Raw genomic sequence first — 22,637 nt, 5'->3', positions numbered from 1 at the left:
CTATGTAACATGATAATCATAGCATTAACTTGAATCTCTCAAATGCTCACTAAATTATTGGAAATATAGTAAAACAGAAACTAAGTTATTCAGATAAAAACTCAATTTAGCTGGAAAGAATATGTTTGCTATAACATTTAAATATCTTGCATTCTAAGCTACATTTGAAAAGGCACTCAAAAATGTATTTTAAAAAGAAAAGCATGATTACTTACATTCTAAAATTCCTTGTTCTATAGAAGTATTTAAAAGCATCATTGCAGTGGCAGCATCAATATCAGATTCTAAAAAAGGAAGTGACAATGTTAATGTTTTTCATTATAAGTATTTGCATGCACCCCAAGATAACCAACGTTAAGGTTTTGGTGTATATTCTCCTACTTAAAAAAAAAGAATGGTGATGGAAGGAGACTTGATTTCAGGTGGTGAACACACAGTATAAATACAGGAACACACAGTATAAATACAGGTGATGTATTATAGATTTGTAAACCTGAAACCTATATAATTTATTAACCAATATCACCCCTAATAATTCAATAAAAATTTTAAAAATTCAACAAAATGAAGCACATACTTTGCAACCTGCTTTTGTTCATTTAAAATTGTGAACAGTTTTGTGAACCGTAATGTATAAAGGAGCATTGAGAGGTACTGGAGATAAAAGTTCTCTTCTTTAATTTTTTACAATTAAAATAAAAACCTGAACTGTGTTTTAATAAGGTTTGCCTTTATATAGACTAAATTACCTAAAAATGTACATTAAGGTATTATTTTTTAATATTTTTACTTTTTTAGCATTTAAAAAATACCCTTACCTATGCATACCTGCAGTTAAAAATATACATAATTGGTCAGTCTAGATCATGTGAGTCTACAAAAGCTAAATGAGTAATTATTGGTGGCACAAAAATATTAGTACTAACGTCTTTAGTCATAACTATGTAAGTCTATACGTACTATAGGCTTATATAATACTCAAGAGATCAAACATAATTATGAGTATTGCATAAGAAAAATGAGCTTTAAAAGATGGTAAAATCAACATGTTCTACTCTAGATAAGATTATTTTGTTCTCATATCTATTTTTATACTGGAAGTTCCCCTCCATATTAATGATCTATTAAGTCTGAATAATTGTAAATGAATAAAAGTGAAATGGTAGCCCTGGCCAGGTAGCATTGGTTAGAGCATTGTCCTGATACACAAGGTGCAGGTTTGATCCTGGGTCAGGGTACATACGAGAATCAACCAAGGAGTGCATGAGTAAGTGGAACAACAAATCAATGTTTCTCTCTCTCACTCCAAAATCAATAAACTTTTTTTAAGTGAAATGGTAAAATCAAAAATGTGAAGGAAAAGTTGGAAAATATTTTAAAATTTTAGATTATAAATGATACATTTAAAATAAGACATATAAAACCTCTCGTTTCTATCTCAAAGCTGTAAAATTTTTATTACCCCAAAGTTTTCCACTTTACTTGCAATATCTAATTATTAAGTTATTTTAAATAATAAAGTCATAAAGATATTGACTTGTTTTTCCCCCAACTTGACTGTAAATTCTGTAAAGGTAGGAAATGTTTGTTATTGACTTTAATAAACAAGCTTAAGTAAATCAGAAGATGGTTGCTATGAGGGAGCACATAATATTAGAGCTCTTTTCCCGTAAATAAAATGTGACCTCATGAAGCAGTCTCTACATGAATGTCTTTTCAATTAGATTGTTAGTGTCTTTAGAGTAGGAACCGTATCCTATCTTTTGTCTTCCATAATGTCTGGAGCAATTGTCGATCCTTAATAAGTACGTTATGAGTAAGTGTACTGTATCTTTGCCCTCCTTTCCTTACGTTAAGCTGAGTATCGCCACATTACTAACACCAAGTACTTTTCAATGGTCTTGGTATGTGTTAAGTATTGTCAACTCATCTAATCCTCACAACTTTATGATATGGATACTATTAGTGTTTCCATCTTAAAGATGAGAAAACAGACACAGAAGTCTCTAGGTATGACACAGGTATAGGATTTGAAACTTAGTAGACTACCTCTAGAACCCAGGCTTTCAATTTGTACTCCATCAACCTCCTTTTTTTTTAAAAGATTTTATTTATTTATTTTTAGAGAGAAGGAAAGGGAGGGAGAAAGAGAGGGAGAGAAACATCAATGTGTCCCCAACTGGGGGCCTGGCCTGCAACCCAGGCATGTGCCCTGACTGGGAATCGAACTGGTGACCCTCTGGTTAACAGGACAGCATTCAATCCACTAAACCACACCAGCCAAGACTCTGTCATTCATAATTAAAGTAGGAAAATCTGCAGAAAATTACAGAATATATTAGAAATTCTTTATCCCGTTACTCACTCAATAAATTGAGTATCCTGTTACTATTCCAGGCTGTAGGAATACAGCAGAAAACAAAACAGGAAAACCCTAATCTCAAAACACAAAGAAATAGTAAAAACACAGTATGCCAGAGAGTGACAAGCACTAGGAAAAAAAATTAAGAGGGAAGAGACATACTGGGAAAGGGGATGCAATTTTTAATACAGAGGTTAGGGAAGAGGAGAAGGTAATAGTTGAGCAAAGACCCCAGGAAGGTCAAAGAATGAAGCCATGTGAACACCTAAGGAAAAGCAATTCACGCAGAAAGAACAGCAAGTAAAAAAAAATTGAATCAATGATTCACACACGTCATAGCTAAGAGGCTAGCAAAACAAAGACCTTTCTTATTCCTGTCTTTTAAAATGAGACCTGCCTACAACTTGATAGAGTTCAGTATTCTAACACATCTTTGAAGACAAAAAGGTGCAGCCAGGAGCCCATATTGTATCTCTGTGTGAATTGGAAAAGAGGCAACTCTCCCTCCAGGTGGGTGCTTCCTTGTATCAAGGCACACAGCTTGAGGACTGGAGTGTGGGCTGGATTTCAGACCCCACTCACTCCTCAGCCAGGTGTCCTTGTGCAAGGCACAACGTACATGGCATTATGCAAAAGCTCTAACAGAGATTTGCTCCATGAAATAATTTGTCTTTTAATAGAAAAGGTTTTCCTACTTCCGTGTGTGTGTGTGTGTGTGCGTGTGTGTGTGTAGGAGGTGGTGAGGGAGCAAATCTAATACTACTGAAATTCATTATAATGAGGAAATAATTACAGAAAATGTATAATCTTATAAATGAAATACAGAAAACCTAATATTTAGTATATCCCTAACTTGACTTCTTATAGTAAACTTCCATTATAAATCAAGGAGCTATATTTCTGAACACTATACCTAAAGCTAAAGAAAATTGATAATAGGCCTATCCTGGTCATATAAGTAAGCTGCATGAAGACCATTTCTTTTCTTGGTTTTCGAATATTTAAAGTGATAACAAAATTAGGTACTTTTCTATAACAGGAAGATTAATGTGTTCCTTAAATACATTTATTTCTTGTAGAAAAGTTGTTATAGCCTAATTAATTAGCCTCTCCCATAGAATTAACTTTATGAAACCAAAACTTTTTTGCAAAAGGATTTTATCTACATCTGATTTGCTTGGTTTAGAACATTTATCAGTAAGCTTCCAACAATGCCTTGTCAATTAACTCTTAACTCTGATAGAAAGTTTAACTTCAATGTTAAAAATATGCATTAGAGAAGTGACTCATAACACTTGGTAACCAAGAACACCTGATTATCAATTATTTGTCAAGATACAACCTTGAACTTCTTTGACAACAAAAACTCTGTAGGCTTTACAACAATTTTTATTTATAGTACCCAATCTGTCTTGATATTAAAATTAAACTGAAGACTTATTTATTGTCATAATATAAAACACCTCATAATGTTACTTTTTCATTGATAAGTACTTAACACTATTTTAAAGGTGGCTGTTTTGAAAACACATGCTATTAGCTACATTATCTAACATATCCAGTTCACAAAGAACAAAAATTTTGTTTTTATAGTCTTTTGTGTATATTTTCTCTGACACTACTTAGGCATTTCTATTATCTCATTCTCAGGCCATCTGCTTAAGATGTGATACAAGAACTGTAAGAGACAGAATTTAAATGGGTATAAGCTCAGTAATAACTATAAGAGGATTTATTGCCTCTATTGAAATTAACATACATATTTACAGAGCATCCAAATGGAGAAGCTGTCTCTTGTGATTCTTTAAAGATTCTTTAGGAGAGCAATTTCAATAAATTACCAACATTTTAAGCTGTCTGGACCATGGGTTTACTTTCATTTCAATGAAGATACAAATTATGCTCATTTGCAACCTTAAATTTGAATTTAGATTTGCACTTAGCCTCTAACATTATCACTATCTAAATTTTATATCTGCTTGTAGTATACTATAGTGCTTATGTATAAATATTGAAATCTACTAACTAGAATGTGAGTTACATTTTTGCCTGCTTCGTTGTTCACTGATGTATCCCTTTTTGTTGTTGTAAATTTATTGGTTATTCTTTTATGTGCCCTGACCAAAGATCGAACCCGCAACCTTGGCGTATCGGGATAATGCTCTACCAACTGAGCTACCCAGCCAGGTCCTTCAGTGACATATCCTTGGTAGCCTAGAATAGTGCATGTGCTCAATAAATATTTTTAAACAGATGAACTTAGTATAAATGCACAGCAAACCAAACACTGACAAAAGGGATTTTGTTTTACTATCTCAGTAGAAGATTCCTGTGCCTCTTGCTACCTGTTACACAATATTGTAATATAGATACTAGCACATAAAATTAGTCTTTCTAAGGTAAACAGGACAAACAACTATACTTAAAAAAACTGCTTCACCCATTTTGGCTGATACTGGTTTCTGAAGTTCCTAAACCTAACTTCTGTTACTCTCATATGTGTCTAAAGGTAGCTCTAATTGTAATGGTAAGAAAGATGTGTCCATGAAGTGATAATGAATCTAATATTAGATCCTAACATTGAAGCCCAATGATGACACCTAAGTAATCTTTACAAAACTGATAATGTCACCTCATTCTTTAAAGGCTCTTCGGCAGCTCCCCCAATGTCTCACATCTGATAGGAGCGCAAGCTCTGAAATCAAGAGTTCATGCTATACTACTTACTAGTTGTGTCACCTTGAGAAAGTTACTTCATTTCTCCCAACTTTAGTTCCTTATTTGTAAAAGAGAGTACCAACACCTCAAATAGTTATTGTAAATATTAAATTAGATAATACATGCAAAGCACCAATAGTAAGGAACTCTAATGCTAACTGATGTTATAATTATAGGAAGAAGATCAAAGTCATGTTAACTAAGTTTTCCTTGATTTGGTTAATGCCTGCTTAAACTTCTTCATTTGTCTTGTTCATGCTAAATAATCACATCTACAGACAACAGACCAAGCCTACCTGGTCCTCTTCCATACTCCTAGGCTTCAGCTATACTCATCACCCTGAGGGTCCCAGCAACTGTACTCTACCAAATCTCTAGCCAACGTTAAGAACCCTCTCAACTTTTGAATCCAGCTCCACCATCACTCTTTCTTCTCCTAAGATGCCTTTCCTGACTTATTTCTGAGCATAATTTGCCTTTCACTTGCTTTCCCCCATGTCTACTCTGCATAATTCTAGCTAACCATCTTCAATTAAACTCAATGTTTTCTGAGATCAAAACCTGGGTCTCTTTCATCTCTGTATATCCAAAACCACCCACTACACCACAATGCCTGCTACTATGTAAGAACTCAACAATTACTTGTAGAATAAATAACTGTTTAATCATTTAGTGTTCTAATTTTCAAACTTTCCCCTAGAAATAATATTGAGGAGAAAAAGCAAATTTCCTCAGAAGTCTAAGAAATTGCCCAAAGCAACCTAATTTAAATATATAATTTCTTACACTTTTGTAAGTTTTATGTTTTTCTCTTAAAACCCATGAGAACTTAATTTTATCCCAGGACAGCCTTGCATTTGTTTTACCCCAGAATAGCAACCACCCTCCCCACCAGTTAATTATTAGTTCAGGAATAAACCTATGACTTATGAGTATAGAAATGAAGGGAAGTAAGGTGCTAGTAGTACTGGGGAGATCGTACATAATATATTAATCATCAAATGCATTAAATGAAAGAGAAGTACCTACACTCTAGTTATAAAAATGGTGATTGAAACTAGCAGGAGAAACTTGTGAAAGTGTCTGCTCCCCAAAAGGAAGAAGCAGAATTTAAAATAAAATGGAACAAAAGCAAAAAAAGATTCTAAACAAACCCTACAATTTAGAAAGAAAATGTTCTCAAAATGTATATATGAACTCAGCTTAAAAGACTAAGGGTCAGAAATTAATGAGGTAACAAAAAATATTAAAGGAAGTTTCAGCAATACATAAATGTAAAGAGAAACTACATTTATCCATCAGGTAATAGAAAAATGGAGACTCACCTTACATTAACCCAGAACATATCTGAAGTGGACTCCATATCCACTTAACTTCTTTGCAAAGTTCTCTTAAGATTTTTCACATTCTCTCCCTTCTTTATTTTTACAGACCATTTATTACACTGCTTCCTATGCTCAGGCTCGTGTAATTCCAAAGAGCCAATAAGTCTCTGATACATGGAAAAGTTTTTGGTCTGAAAATTTCTATTTTTAAAAATCATAGTCTACCCTGGCCAGGTAGCTCTGTTGGTTAGAGCATTGTCCTGATATGCCAAGGTTGCAGGTTTGATCCCTGGTCAGGGCACATACAAGAATCAACCAATGAATGCATAAATAAGTAGAATAACAAACTGATATTTCTTTTTTCCTTCCTCTCTCTCAAATCAATTTTAAAAATTTATAAAAATAATAAAAACTTTCTAGGCTCCAAAGCAACAATGCTAGAAAACTTTATGTTTTCACTAATCTATAATATCAATTATGAGTAGGGGAAATAACCCACTAATTCAGAATTTTGATATACATTTCAAAAGAAGTTTACAAAATTTAGTAAGTTAACTTATTGCCTTGTTAAAGTTCTTTTTACTTAAATAAACTATAAAAGAATTTTCTGAACTATATTTAATCCAGGGGTTGGCAAATATTTTAGGCTTTGAAAATTTTTATTTTTTTCCAACTATTTACAAGTGTAAAACCATCCCTAATTTACAGGCCAAACAAAAATAGGTGACAGGCCAGGTATGGCCCATGAGCCATAGATTGCCAACCTCCTATTCTAGCCTAAGACGTACTTGAAAACATATGTAACTGTCTACTGATGACATTACTGAGAAATATTTTCCCCTTTTCAAGGGAAAAGACACACAAAAGGAAATGAAAAATGGTATATGCAACTGTATATAGTATGAGCCGTGTTTGGAGAAAAGATATGTCTGTGGGTGTGTCTGCTCATGCACTCAAAAATATCTACTCACATATGAAGCATAAAAAGAACTAAACAATCTTATCAGAATGTTAACAGTAGAATAAAGGGTAAGTTTTAGTTTCTCTTTTATAAGTGTTTTTATCTTCCAAATTTTCAACAATACATATAATTGTTTTATAATTAGAAAAAAAATTTAATTCTAATTTTTTACCTGAGTTTTTAATGATTTAAAATACTAATCTTACACATACCTTTGAGGGTTTGCACCTGGTTCTGCTTGAGTACAGAGCTTAAGTAGTGAGGTGATAAAGAGCCACTGAAAAAAATAAAGACAAATGTGCTTACAAAAATCTTTGTTTCACTTTTTATAGAACTTAGTCACAAATACAACTAATCTGCAACAAAAAAACAACCAAACAAACAAACCAAAAAACCCAAAATCCCACAAACTATTTTTACCTTGTTTTCTTTCCTAATACTACTCAGTTTAGGAAGAGTCTGCCAAAGCAGAAAGAGCATAAGATCCAAGATTAAATCAGTTATTTGGACATACTTAGGCAAAGTAATTCATCTCTTAGTTTCTTTATCCTTAAAACAGGAATCACTAAACCTCCCACATAAGATTGCTCTGCTAATTAAATAAGGATAATGCCTTTAAAATGCTTAGAATAATAGGCAATATAGAATAGTTACTATTTGGTGCTGTATTGAATGCTAAAGCTTGACATATGTCACTATAGGTGTTACCACAGAAATAAAGGTGTTTATCAAAGCAAATGTTTAAGGAGCACTGTATGGTAAAGATACAAAACAAGTAAATCTGATTTTATCAGTAAATATCATTATCACATTAAACTTTCTATATTCATGAAAAGACACCAGCAATTTCTTTTTAATTCCAAAAATTAAAACATTCTATCAACAAACTACTTCTGTTTTCTGGCGTCTGTGATAGCATTTAAAAAATCTGCTTTTTTAACTAAATTAAAAGTCTATTTCCTATTCACTGTTTTACATACATTGTATCTTATTCTCTTCCTCAGATTACCAATTATGCTATGAAAGGGGCTACACAAAGACATGTCAAATGAAACTGTCATTTTGCCAAACAATGAAAAAGATAAAATGTTTCTAAAAATATTAAGATAATTTTTTAAGGTCATTGTTTATCTGCTTAATTTTAAACCACAAAATCATCTTGATTTACCTTTAAGCATATGATAAAGTTAAAAATATATAAACATGAAAATGCAATCTATCAAAGGCACAATAAAGTGTGGTTTTGATGATATACAAAAAGTAGTGCCAATTCTTCCATTTAATCTTTAATTTAAAAAAAAATAGCATAGCTAAATAGAATACATAAGTGACCATCATAGAACTTACCATTAGTTTCTAAATTATTATCATTTTTTAACTGGAACGTAGGTACCAACATTAACAATGAGAATAAACCACTCAGTAGTTCTTGTTACAATGATCCTTTTATCAACTAATATGCTAAATATTAGCTAAATAAACCTGCCCTGGCTGGTTTAGCTCAGTGGATTGAGCGTCGGCCTGCGAGCTAAGTGTCGCTGGTTCGATCTTCCAGTCAGGGTACATCAGAGAAGGAAAACTCTGACTCCAAAAAACCTCCGCTGCCTTGCGGCATACCTCTTCTGGGGAAAGGCTAGGGGAGTAAACCCCGACAGAAAATCCGGAGCCGGAGTCCCTAAGGCGGTTTGACGTTGTAGTCAACACCGGCAACTCCTGCGGCGCACCTGAAGCCAAGCTGTATCGACTCCGTCTTTCCCTTGGACCCTTCAGCTGCGAAGAGAGGGGGGGTCTGCTGCATGGGCAACAGCAGACCCTCCATATCACCCTGCCCAGGCTCTGTAGCTTCAGCTCCACTGGAGAGGACACTCCAGCGTCATCGCAAGATGTCAATTCAACACGGGAGGAGACAGATGCCGTGTCACTCCCGTGTCGGACTGCACAGCCATTCTCGGCGGTGCAGATAGACACTTAAGAAGCTACACCATCGTCTCTCGAGACGGACGGCTGCCGACGACGATGCTAAATAAGCTATAGTAAATTAGACATACTGATTTTTTACTATATTTCAGCTACCTCTAAAAGTTATCTAATTCTACTTTAGGAAACTAACCAAAATATGAAATGGTGATAATTGTTGCAGCTGGGAGTTCCTTATAACTTTCTCCCTACTTTTGTGTATGCTTATTATTTTATTAAAAAGGTTTAAAATCTTTTCAAAAATCAAATTAACCATTTTACAACAACTCTTAAAAGTATCTTGACAAAATCTGGCATTTTTAACTCAAATGAATGTACATAATAGAATTCAAAAAGACTACGAAGTTTTCTTTAGAAAAAGGAAATATCAGATTTAAGGAGGTCCTATCATTTTCAGATGTCACTTAAAATGGAAAAGCTCTAAGACCAATAGGTGTCACTGAGTTAGAAAATAAAAGACAAAGAAATACATTACAACTATATTTACCAGCAAAAACAAAAACAAAAAAAATCATATAACTTTCTTTAGAGTTTAGTAATAATATATTCAGTATTAACCATATTTTCTAGAATTTATGTTCTTATCTATCCAATATCCTGTTTTCTAATAACACAAGTTAGACTATAAGTAAAACTCCCTTGGATTAATGTCTTATCCATAAGTAATTCTTTGTACAATAAAAATCTCCAAACCCCTACAACTTTGCTGAGTTTCTCCATCTCATACAAAGATATCTCGTAAATAGTCAATGACATTTATATGGAAGATCCTATACCTTTGTGGAGATGTTAATGCTGAGGGAAAAGGTTGCTTCTTCAGTGCTTGCATAAGGTTGGGTTTATATTCTGGATCAACACACCATAAGGAACCTTTCCCATTAACCTAGAATAAAATACACAAGAATTAATAACCTGGTACTTTAAGACATACACAATTAGTGTCTGAATGTTTTTAAATAAATATGTGAGGGGAAAAAACCTCCTATAGTACCTGTTGAGTACAATTCAAAGGTTGAAATAATCTTGCTAGGAATGCACTGTGTGATTAAAAGCCCCAAAGGCAGACTGCCTAGGTTCTTATCTCCAGCTCTGCCATTTCCCTGCAGCGTGATCTGCAAACCTCTATATCTCTGGGCCATATGCCCTCACTTGTAATGTAGGATAATAATAGTACCTACACCATAAAGAGTTGCTACCTGTGTTAAATTATGCACAAAGTATTCTGCACAGTGCCTGGCACAGAGGGCAACAGGACTGCACAACTGCAGGACATGCCATCTACACCATGCTCTGTGAGAATGATACAACTCCAAGTATGCATTGCACAGCATGCAGAGCTGCATAACATGGCCCTCCACATGTTAAGATGTCAATAAACGTTAACCATTATTATTGTTACAGAAAAAGAAAAAAGAAAAAAATCTTCCTATGCAGCATAATTTCCCCAAAACTAGTAGGGAATACGATATTAAGTGAGGCATCAAAAAATTATTTTTATTTTTTAATGGCATTAACAGCAAATAATTTAATAAACAGCATGACAAAAGTCTCAAAGAGTAGTCAGTGACTGAGGTATGGAAAAGACTTGTCAGAACTTAAAAAGGGGACAAGAAGCATCATTCCTTCCCTCAAGGGGGTTAAGTTTCAACATTTGAGGGACTTCTGGGTAACATGGCAATGAGCACACAAGCCCAGATGCCATTAAAATAATAAAATCTAAAATAATGGAATTTGTTTGATTATTGGAAACTAGGGAAATTATAAATAAAAGTGCCTACTAAATAACAAATGGGAGGTGCCTGAAAGAAAGGCCTGCCTGTTCCATAGTTTCCATAACATGAAGGAACAGCTTATTAGGAAGGTAAGAGAACAAGATATCTGAAGAACCTCACTAATATTATCTAACATGCAAGGGAAAGGACAGGCTATAAGATAATTCCTTTGAGTAGATTTTAAAATACTGCATATTTTATCACACTACATAGATATTATCAGATTAAGGAATCTAAATAGTCCTGTTATAATAACCTGCTTTATGTGGTTTCCAAAGTTATATGACACAAAACCTCTCTCTCACATAACATTAACAGTTATTATTCTGTGGAATACTTATGAGAAAAACTGATGTCATCAGTGAATTCTTGTAGAATGTGCTTTCCAAATATTAACTGAAAAACAACTATAAACATTGATTAGGCCATGAAGAAAAATTAATACCTTTTTAAAGATCACAATTTTAGACCCCAATACAAAAAGAAAGAAACAATTAATAACCCCACAACAACAAAGTTCTCTGACCACTTGGAAATTTACAAACACTCTTGGATTAAAAAGCTATCCGAACTACAATTACAGATTACCTAGTAATTAAAAGGTTCTGAGAAATATTGTTGCATCAAAACTAAGCATATATATAGCCAAATCTTGACTTAAAGGCAAATTTATATTCCCAAACACTCTCCTTCTTAAATCAGAACTGAAATATCTGGCACAAGCTTTTATTACATCTAAGAGGGAAAAAATAAAAGTACATAACATTCTATAATGCAAATATATTATATAAAATCATACAAAAAGAAAATTGATAAATATACAAACTAGAATGCAGAAAAGAATGGAATTGATAAATTCAAGAGAATATTTTTAAAAAAATTTTATCCTCACCCAAGGACATTTTTTTTTCATTGCTTTTTAGAGAGAGCAGAAGGGAGAGAAACATCAATGCAAGAGAGAAGCATCAACTGGTTGCCTCCTGTATGTGCCCCAATAGGGGATCATATGTGCTCGGACCAGGGACTGAACCCAAAACCTAGCTCTGTGCCCTGACCATAATGGAATCCACAACCCTTTGGTTATAGGATGACACTCCAAACAACTGAGCCACACCAGCCATGGCAAGAGTATTTAAAAACCATCAATATGCTATACGAACTGTGCAGCTATTCAAGTGAAGTAACTGAAGGATTTTAGGAACTGTCATATCATCTATTAACTCTCCCATTAACGTAAATCTTTCCTATTTCCTTAGCTGAACATATCTACCTGCACACCCTGAACAGAAACCCAACAATAAGCATATTTCTATAAATGTACTACATCCACACACAGCTTACACACAGAAATCCACAGCCGCACAAGGAGGGGAGTCCAAAGGCAATCTCATTCCACTTCCCTAGAGCTAAACACTATTTGTACAGTGATTAAGAGTGCAAGTCTTGGAGCCAGACTGCTTACTTTAGAAACTGGCTCTATAACTTAACAGCTGTGTAGCCTTTAGAAAAAGGTCTATATTCTCTGTGTATTAATGTGCTAAAATATATCTCTATATAAATTGTACCTACCTCAAGAATTACTGTAAAAGTTAATTCATGTAAATTGCTTAGAAAACTATCAAGATACATAAGCACTCAATAAATGTTGGGTACTAGATATTTTTTCTCTACAAATGTCAAAAATCAATTGCATGTATAACCTGTCCCCTCTCCCACCATGGGATGTACAAAACTTCCTTAGAATCTCAGAACTTGTGAAATTCAAACTACTTAATTGTTTTTTATGATACACCTTTTCTATCTCGAAAACCGTTTCTTCAATTTGAATTACACTCTACAAACACATTAACAATTACTTAGACAACAATAAAATTTGTTTCCTGTTCCCCTGCTCTTTGCTGTTTGTATAAAACCCTATATGATAAAAGCTATTACGATTGCTGAAGATTTGGAGTGATGCATTCCAGAGGGCTTTCATTTTCTCAAATCTTTCTGAAGGTAATATTAGTCTGTCATGGAGGCTTTTACCTTTGAATATCATGTTTTAATTATTCAGGTGGAACAGCACAATGAAAGAACACTTCTGCAGGTTTAAAAACTGAGGTCCTAAATACTGCTGATTAATTGGCTATGTGATATTAACAAATCGTATCTCTAAGAGTTAGTCCTCATGCATAATTTATCTATAAAATAAAAAAAACGGGCCATTTAACTGAGCTGTGATAAGATCCTAAGAAAGTAATTTATATGTAAGTGACAGAGATACAAAATAAGTGAATACTAAGGGTATGTGTATTAGTTTATATAGTTTATAACAGTAATATTCCTACTTCTTTACATCAAAGAGATGAGAGAGTTTTAAAAAATTAACAGTAAGAACAAGAGTTAATTAATTCTGCATAAGAGATAGAAGTTAGGTACTTAAGAAAAAGGAATAAACTAAATTTAGAAGGGAAAAAAGCTCTTGTCTTAGGAAAAGTATGGTAATTGAGTGTAAGGCAGTTTTTAACATCCTAGCAACTTAAATATATAGGAAAAGAAAAACCATGGGTGTCATATCCCACTGTGATATAGAAAGTAATATATCATACATCAGGTAAAACTTTTTTCTAGTTTTCTGTGTCAAGATACCACATAACTATGGCTAAACAAGTATTTGAAAATTTTTTTCCCAAAGAGGTTAAGTTTTACAAATGTACATTTAGATTAAATGATGAAACTTCTTAAGTTAGATATATATTCAGTCACTTGGCCCAAATGATAATTGTTTTGATAAGGAAACAAAATTATAAAATGTTAGCACCCACTACATTTCGGTTTCATAGAGAAAAGATATGCATATATTATTTTTCATATACCAAGACAATCATTTTCAGAATTCTAGCCATATTCTGTTTTGGTATTGCCGAGATTATACTCCTAGATACCATTTAGTTCAAGTCTACTTTTCAAATTCTATTATGAGAGAATTGCAAATTGTTTTGGTAATGGTAGAATTGCTATTTCCTTGAAATAGCAAATTAGAAGAATTGGTACTGAAAACTTGCAGTTCAGGGCAGTTAAGTATCCTGAATAAGGTCTCCAAATAACAGTCTGGTTTATGTTACCATGACAGCACTTCCTTTCACTGGGTATGTTCACAACTATCAGTAATAACAAGATTAAACTCTGCATTTGCTAATCTATGTTTTTGAGTCTACAGCAAACGTGAACTTATTTTTAACTCACTCTCACTTTAAAACTTTGCCTCTTCATTGTGCTTAGATGACAGAACACAAATAATAAAGAGCTTTAGAAGTTAAGAATTGTTTTAACCTAAATTTGCATAAAACAAGAAGAATTTTTTATGCAGGAAATGTGCATTCTCTCATTTATTACTATACATTTGGGAACTCTAAGGCTTCTGGATTTATTTGGTCGAGAACCAATGAAGGCTTTGAAGAAATGATCTGAATTTTTAAAATATTTACTTTAATGGAAGTTATAAATAATAGACTGGGAGAAGAGGCAATGTTCACTATTCCTGAAATGTCTTTATGTACTTGCCCTATACATTTTAGTAGCATTCCCCCTCTTGATTACCTTTTCAGTGGTTTTTAGTACCACTCAATTTTAAAAAATTAATTAATTAAAAAATGCATTCATAATTCTTGCTTAAAGCATGAACTTTTATAGCAATTAGCATGATGTTTCCCTCCTGAAATTCAGCTATTGAAATAAGTCATCATCATGCAAATATACAGAGTAAAATTGCACTAAATAGGACAATATTGAATTTCATATTTTCCAGCTAAATTTTTTTCCAAAGGAAGTTAAGTTTTACAAATGTACTTGTAGATTAAATCATGAAACTTCTGAAATACCAGTTTGGCTTTAGAAAAATATAGAAAAATAGATATAAGACTTGGATGTTAAATGTTTAAAACATAAAAACAAAAGAAAAACAAAACAAAACACACCATGTCTAACTTTTGTAATTTTAAAATCCTGAGGCAGAAAAATATCAAGCCAAGATTTTTAGACCTGTCTTTTGAGAGTAGTAACTATGATATGAATGATAGGGGGAAAATCTAAATAGCAGCTATACAAACCACTTTGTAGTTTGACCTGGACCTTGCCATCTTGCCTTCTTTTTGAGATTACCATCTTTACATAACAGCTAGTCATCAGAAAAGTACTGTCAAGGTTGCCAACATGTAATGGAAGTAAGTATAACCTACTCGCCTTCTGCAGATTAGAAGAGAAATAATGTCATTTTGAGGCATTGATTCAAGAAGTATTTCATAAATTTAAAAGTCCATAAACCTTCCCAATCCTACTTGAATGTACCACTTTCTGTGCCCAAATTTCAGACATTTAAGCAAAGTGGTCTACTGATTTTTGTGAAGACTATCACCTATGAGTTCCTTCCCTCCCACCCTGACTTGTGGTAACAGCTTGATAATTTTTGTCTCAATATATAACAATTTCTATATTTATCCTCATATTTTTTACTATCTTATAACACAATTTTTTTGTTGTTTATCACACTCTCCCTGTACTCTGGACTTTATGCTCTCCTATTTGCTAGCTCTCACTTCATTAATTTCTTTCTTTCTCTGAACATTCAAAAACACTCAGGTTAATGATATAAATAATACACATTTCAAAATTATGGATAAAAACAAGTTCCTTTTGATCACGACCACAAATCATATCATATTGGACATATTATTCTGCAACTCTTATTACAATACCACAGTGAGTGTTCTTATATACATCACCAGAATTCTACACAAGTATGAATGTTACTCTAGGGGAGAAATCAGAATCCGATCCACTGAAACAAAGGATACGCACATTTCTAATTGTAATAATTTCTGCCAAGTTGCCTTCAGGTATGGTCATATTAATTTACACTCCTTTGTAATCAATGGTGTGAAACTACTGATGTTGATTTATTTCCCACTGTCACCCTCATCTAATTTCATACTATCAAACATTAAAATTTTTACATTTTAATACATAAAAAGTGGCCCTTTAAAAAAAATTGTATGTTCCTGATTATTAATAAGGTTTAAAAAAAACTGTATGTTCCTGATTAATAAGAATGAACATCTTTGCATATGTTTATGAGGCATCTGTATTTCCTCTTCTGTGAACTGCCTGTTCATATTCTTGTCCATTTTTCTATTAAGTTTCCTTATTCTTATTGAATTATATGAGTTACTTATATACACTGGTGTGTTCCTGATTGTAAACATTTCATCAATTTCACATTTAATATTATTAGCTTGAAACTGACCATGATGGAAATATTTGTACTACAGAAATCCGCAAAAGCTACATCCTCACCCTTACCTAATTGTTAAATATTTACCAGCCCACCACTGCCTATAAATCTTTTGGTTGCTACTTCTCTCAATGACTTCTTTTAGCTATGTGATACATACCAATTTCTTACATGGTAATAAATAACTCATACAGCCTCCTCTAAGTTAGCTATTAGATGATGGTATGTCCTAATGTCTTGCTACTCAGGGTGTGTCTGTGGACTAGTAGCATCAAGATCATCTGGGAGCATTAATTCTCCATCCTAGATTTGTTGAATCATAATCTGCATTTTAACAAAATCCTTAAGTGATCAGTTAGTACACTTGAGTTTGAGCAGCACTATCCTAGAAAATACTTGTTACCTAAAATACAATTACTTACTTTTTAAACTTTTATTTCACATAAGAATAAACTTCTGCTACCACATAGGGTACAGTAAGCCATAAGAGAACATCACTTCCAGCCTAACAAGGGGGAAAAAGAAAAAAAAGCTACAAAATCATCATTTTTTTATGTGCCTACATGAGAGCTAGAACTGCAAGACAACTAAATTCTTAACTGTGACAGGGCCCTGTAAGGAGAGATGGAACATGTGGACTGTTTTACCTTTGGCAGAGCACGGAAGAAGTGGCAGTCATAAAAGAAGGTAAGGAAAAAAACTACTCAAAATTTAACAAATTCTTCAAAAGCCGAGTGTGAGCTAGCACAACAACAGGCAGAGTCTTCATCCACTAGCCAGCATTTTCCGTGGGCCTCCATTTTGTGCTTTAGAGGAAGATGGTACGCAGGGCAGGAGACCTAAAGGACACCTTAGAGCTTAAGATAGATGTAAAGAATCTATCAAGGCAAAACTCATCCATGGTACAGGGTCTGAATGAGCATAAGGTGAGATCAGGTGTCACTGTAGGACAGGCATACAACCTTCCTATACTCTGGACAAAGCTCACATATGAAGCAAAAGCTGTCTACTTAAGAGACAAAATACCCTACCCACCTCAGTCCCACACAAATGATGGCGGCAGGGAGAGAAATACAAGACTGAACCATCCTAACTTCACTGACACTAAGCAACGTGCCAAGTGTCTTAGAAGGGCAGAAAATCAGCTGATGCTCAGATTCTCCAATGACACAAAACACAAATCTGCTACACCAAGAAAGGAAATGGTCATTCACTCATACCTAAGACATCCAATTGATATTAGCCGGTTTACCTACCACAAAGGGAATAAGCAGAAAATAAGCCTGCGCTCTGGAATAGTGCTCCCCAGTAGGACTTTCTAAAATGACAGAAATATCCTGTATCTTTGCTCTCCAGTATGCCAGCCACTAGCCACATGTAGATAATTGCCTACTGATGCATGCAGCTCTAGACTCCATGCTGAGCAGATAGACAGACTGTCTGCTCCTGGACAAGGCATAAAAAGACCCTCTCTGGAGGCACAGGCATACAGGGCCTGCTTAAGACTAAAACTAGAACAGAGGAACTAAGAAATCCACCCTCTAAAAGCCTTGCACCAAGTAATAAGCAATAACAATCTATTGCTAAGGGAAGGGCAAGAGTATGAAGAGAAATGTCCAAACTTCCCTCCTACCACAAAATGTGGCACAAGCTGAAAGGTGAAGGAAAAGTAGAAACACTGAGAAAAATCATGATACACCAGTTCTCACACTAAGCCCAAATACTGGCAGTCTGTCTCTGTAGGAATTTGAAGCCTGTGGTATGATGAAGGTAACTATGACAATCACAAAACTCAATCCTAGTTCGATTATTAACTAGATTGTCTAATACCTGTTAATACTGTCAACCTGACAGTAGAGGCTTGTCTGTTTCTGGGTAGAAGTATTATTAACTTCAGCCTCTACCATATTTTTACACTGACATTCAAACCAAAATTATTAAACACACACAAAAACAGAAGATAAAATAGTCAATAAAACTAGACCCAGAGATGGATGAGATACTGAAATGATCAGACAGATACCATAACTAAGATTAATATGGCTCTAGTGGGAAATTTTAGCAGGGATATAGAGAGTATGTTTTAAAAGCAAATGCAAATGCTAGAAATAAAAAATATAAAGGATCAGGCTTATCATCAAAATGAATACAACAGAGGGAAGAGTGAACCTGTGTAAAGATCAATAGAAATTATCCAAACTGAAACAAAGAGAGAAAAGAATAGGAAAAGGGCCAGAGCAATTAAGAGGTGAGAAAATAGCAAATGGTCTAACATATTTTTACTTGGAGTCCCAGAGTAGAAAGTGGGCCAAAAGAAATATCTGGAGAGATAATGAGCAAAATTTTTTGAAATTTAATGAAAGACAACAACCACAAATCCAAGAACCTCTGAAAAAATCAATGCATGACACAATCAGACACATCATAGTCAAACTACTAAAAAGTAGTGATAAAGAAAAAAATCTTGAAGACAGTTAAAAAAGAAACATAACAGAGGAACAAAGATAAGAATGGCAGCAGACTTCTCCTTAGAAACTACGCAAGACAAAAGAGCAGAATCTTTATAGTAACAGAAGTTCACCCATATCTGTGGTTTTGCTTTCCACAGTTTCAGTTACAGTCAACTGTGGTCTGAAAATATTTAATTTCCCCAACCATTGACAATGTCTGCTGTTGACAGCCAACCATCAATATTGTCATGATTCAATGACCCAGGATCACCTAAAGCAGATTATTGTCCTCTGATGCACAGTCAGAAGGTCAATAGTAGCTAACACTAAGTCACAATGCCTACATCATTCATCTCACTTCACCTCATCCCATAGGCATTTCATCATCTAACATCATCGCAAGAATAAGGGTGATTATGGTACAATAAGATGTTTTAAGAGAAAAAAAGAGAAGCCATACTCACTTAACTTTTATTATAATATATTGTTAAATTGTTCCATTTTATTATCAGTTAGTGTTAATCTATAACTGTGCCTAATTTACAAATTAAACTTTATCCTAAGTATGTATGTGTAGAAAAAACATAGCACATTCATATATATATATATAGGGTTTGGTACTATCTACATCTATTGGAGGTCCTGAAACATATCCCAGCAGATAAGGATGGGGACTACTGTACTTAAAAAAAAATGCCGACCTAGAATTCTATACCTTTCTTTCAGAAAATGGTTGAAAAAGTATTTCATTGCTAGTGGAACTGAATTATAAGAAATGTTAAATAAACTTTTCCAGGAAAAAGAAATTGATTCAGATAGGACATCAGGATTAACCAACTTTTTCTGTAGAAATCCAGACTATAAATGAAATGATATAACATTATTTGAAAGTAGACTGTGATAAAGAGATACATGGAAAATTATACAGTAACAAGTAAAAAAATAAATAGCTAATAAGCCAATAATACAGATAAAACTGAATCATAAAAAGATACTCAATACAAAAGGTGGCAGGAAAAGTGGGAAAAAGGAAAAATAAAACAAAGTGAGCAAATAGAAAAAAAATAGCATGGTAAATAAAGATTTAAATCCAACCATACAAATTACATTAATGTAAATGGTCTACATTTCAATTACAAGGCAAAGGTTGTCAGATTGAATAAATAAGAATAATATAATAGAAAACTGGAACATTAAAAAAACTAATTTATGTATCTATAATAGACTGAAAACAAATGATGAATATAATTCAGAGCAAGCTGAAGTAATCTGTCTTGGCTATTTTTGTCTTCCTTTGATTTCCCCATATTTTAAGGATCTCCATGTTAACGCTCCCCACCTCCCCAAATATAGTAATGTTCATAATACTGACCTTGCCATGGCTTCTTTCCACTTTCTGAAAACATTTATTCAGGGACAAATTATGTCGAACAGAATTCTTCCAGCCTGTTGGTGCAGTAGCAAAATATGGGAAGCGGTCCAGAATCCAGCTATAAATTTCTTTGACAGGCAAACATTTATTTGGCGAGTGTTCTATAGCCATATAAATGAGAAGACTAAAAGAGTATGGGGGCTTTGAAGTTGCTGATTTTTTTTCTGGGTTCTGGTAGCAAGATGATCCTAATGATGGCACATCATCTCCCTCTATGTCATACAAGGGACTAACGATCGGAAGACCCTCACTTCCAAAGCTGAAGTTTGTAAGAAGATTAGTACTTTCATGAAGCCAGTTCAAGTTTGTGAGTTCATCATCTGCTGATTCATTGTCCACTACAGTGGCCTTTGGCCTGGCAGCATCAACAGCTTCAGGCAAGCTTCCCATTTTGTAAATCTCGCTTAATCCTGCAAACTTTTCAACTCCTGGAGTTTCAGCTCTCTTTTCTGGAGTCATTCCAATTACTGGACCCATTTACTCTTATAGTTCTGCAACAAAGGAAACAATTATCAATCAATGTAATACTTAAGATTCTGAGGCTCATGGAAAAATAAAACACATATTTAAATATCCCCCAAACTGGAGAAATTTTACAATTAACCCACATAATATTGAAGCACAGTATTTGTATAATGAAGAAACTAAAGGTTACAATATGTGAAAGAGAACTTATTTCATATTATTTGAAATGGCTGTAAATAAAATGCAGCATTATAGCAACATGTCTGGGTGATATAAGCAAAATTAAATGATGTATTTTGAGTATTTATTTAAGAAGTCCCTAGTCCACAGTAACTGCCTATTAAAAAGGAACAGATTATTTTTTTTAATTATAAGACTTTATAATCTATGCATTTTAAGGATGTTTTTACTAATAGTCATACATATTGCTCAGAACAGAAAATAAACTTAAAATATAGGTTAAACAATAATCCTAAATAAACCTTTCCTCAAATCTAAAATATTTACTATAAAGACACCATTTTTAATATTTTTATATTGCATCATACTAAAAAGATAACATTTCTTATTCACTAAATTATCAGTAAAATTACATCTACTATAAGTTATTACTTTTGTAAATTCCAGTATTTTTATGTCTGCATTGTGTATGGTCTCATCAAGTACTGATCCTGAAAGGCTGACAATCTAAAGTTTGAAGTGTTACTGTATTTTCTGAGAAAAAAACTATTCCTAAACTATTTGTTTTTATTTGTTTTCTCAAATGTCTTTTCTTTTGCTTTTTAAAAATCATTTCAATTCAAAACACTTAACATGGAAGAATAACTGACCAAGGTGGAAAGTGAAAGAACTAATGAGCTACTTAATTCATTTAATGATTCATAAAGGTACCTCATTTCTGAATTCGGTGAAAAACTTTCTGTTTTCCATTATTCCAGTCAATCTACTTATACTGCTGAAACTGAAATATGAGAAGCACCTCCAAAGTTTTACTTTACTTAGAATACAGCTGGCAGGTTATTCCAAGATTTATGAAAATCAGTCCATTTTAGACTTAGAGCAGTCATTTGGATTCTGGTAGCTACTAGCTGATGTAGTCTCAGAGCACTCTATTAGCAAGAGCATTAGTTATTGATAATAATTTGGGAACCACCATTGTGCTAACCGTCTCAATTAACTATCAATTAAAACCTATAAAATAGGCACTATTATTAACCCAATTATTATAGATGAAGGAATGATTTACAGATGTTAAACATCTTGTTTGAGGTTGCCTGGCTAGAAACTGAAAATGCCAGAATTTAAAACCAGGCAGACTGATTTCAGAACCAAAACTCTAACCATTACATTATTCTGGTAACAGTACATACACATTACCTATGAGTATGAATTACCCAATCCTATCCATTTAAAATTTTATCATTGTTCTCTCCATATCCAGCTCTTATCTCTCTCACATGCACCTATAATTTCTTACATCAAGACACTGTAAAAAGGAAAAGATCAAACTATAACAAATTTGATGTCTATTTCAATCAATAATGAAACCACACATACATACATGTGCTCGTATGTTATCAGATGACATCATATCCAAAGTAATTGACTAAATTGTTCATTGACCACTAAAGTCTCTCTACCAATAGAAAACTTTTAAAATGTGATGGATGAGAATTAAGTCTTGTTTCCTTTGAAAAAAAAAATCATAGCACTTAAGTGTCCGAAGAAGGAAATGACTAATTTCTAATGGTCCATTTTTGTCTTTTCACCTATATCACCATTTATTTTCAATTACATACAGAAATTAGGGACTACCAAATAGCACTAACATTTACCGAGATTTTACTATATTATGGACACTATGCTATAGGCTTTGAAATGCGTTCTCTCTATTGACTCCTCC

General features: G+C 33.5%; 1 protein-coding gene across 1 annotated transcript in view; it reads right to left on the bottom strand.

Moving 5' to 3' along the window:
* The window catches only part of FOXN2 (forkhead box N2), a 46,432-nt gene that overhangs the window by 2,476 nt on the left and 21,319 nt on the right, over positions 1-22,637 (bottom strand). The window contains exons 2-5 of the mRNA XM_090281265.1: positions 20,210-20,760; positions 10,120-10,226; positions 7,579-7,643; positions 216-284 (exon numbers count right to left, since the gene is read on the bottom strand). Coding sequence (XP_090137391.1) covers positions 216-284; positions 7,579-7,643; positions 10,120-10,226; positions 20,210-20,746 — 778 coding nt within the window. The 5' untranslated portion in view covers positions 20,747-20,760. The remainder of the gene's footprint in view (positions 1-215; positions 285-7,578; positions 7,644-10,119; positions 10,227-20,209; positions 20,761-22,637) is intronic.

This window comes from Furipterus horrens, unplaced genomic scaffold, assembly GCF_987537825.1.
Source record: "Furipterus horrens unplaced genomic scaffold, mFurHor1.1.pri manual_scaffold_6, whole genome shotgun sequence".
Taxonomy (NCBI): domain Eukaryota; kingdom Metazoa; phylum Chordata; class Mammalia; order Chiroptera; family Furipteridae; genus Furipterus; species Furipterus horrens.
Note: the sequence above shows the minus strand (reverse complement) of the source record. Positions and strands in the feature narration are given on the sequence as shown.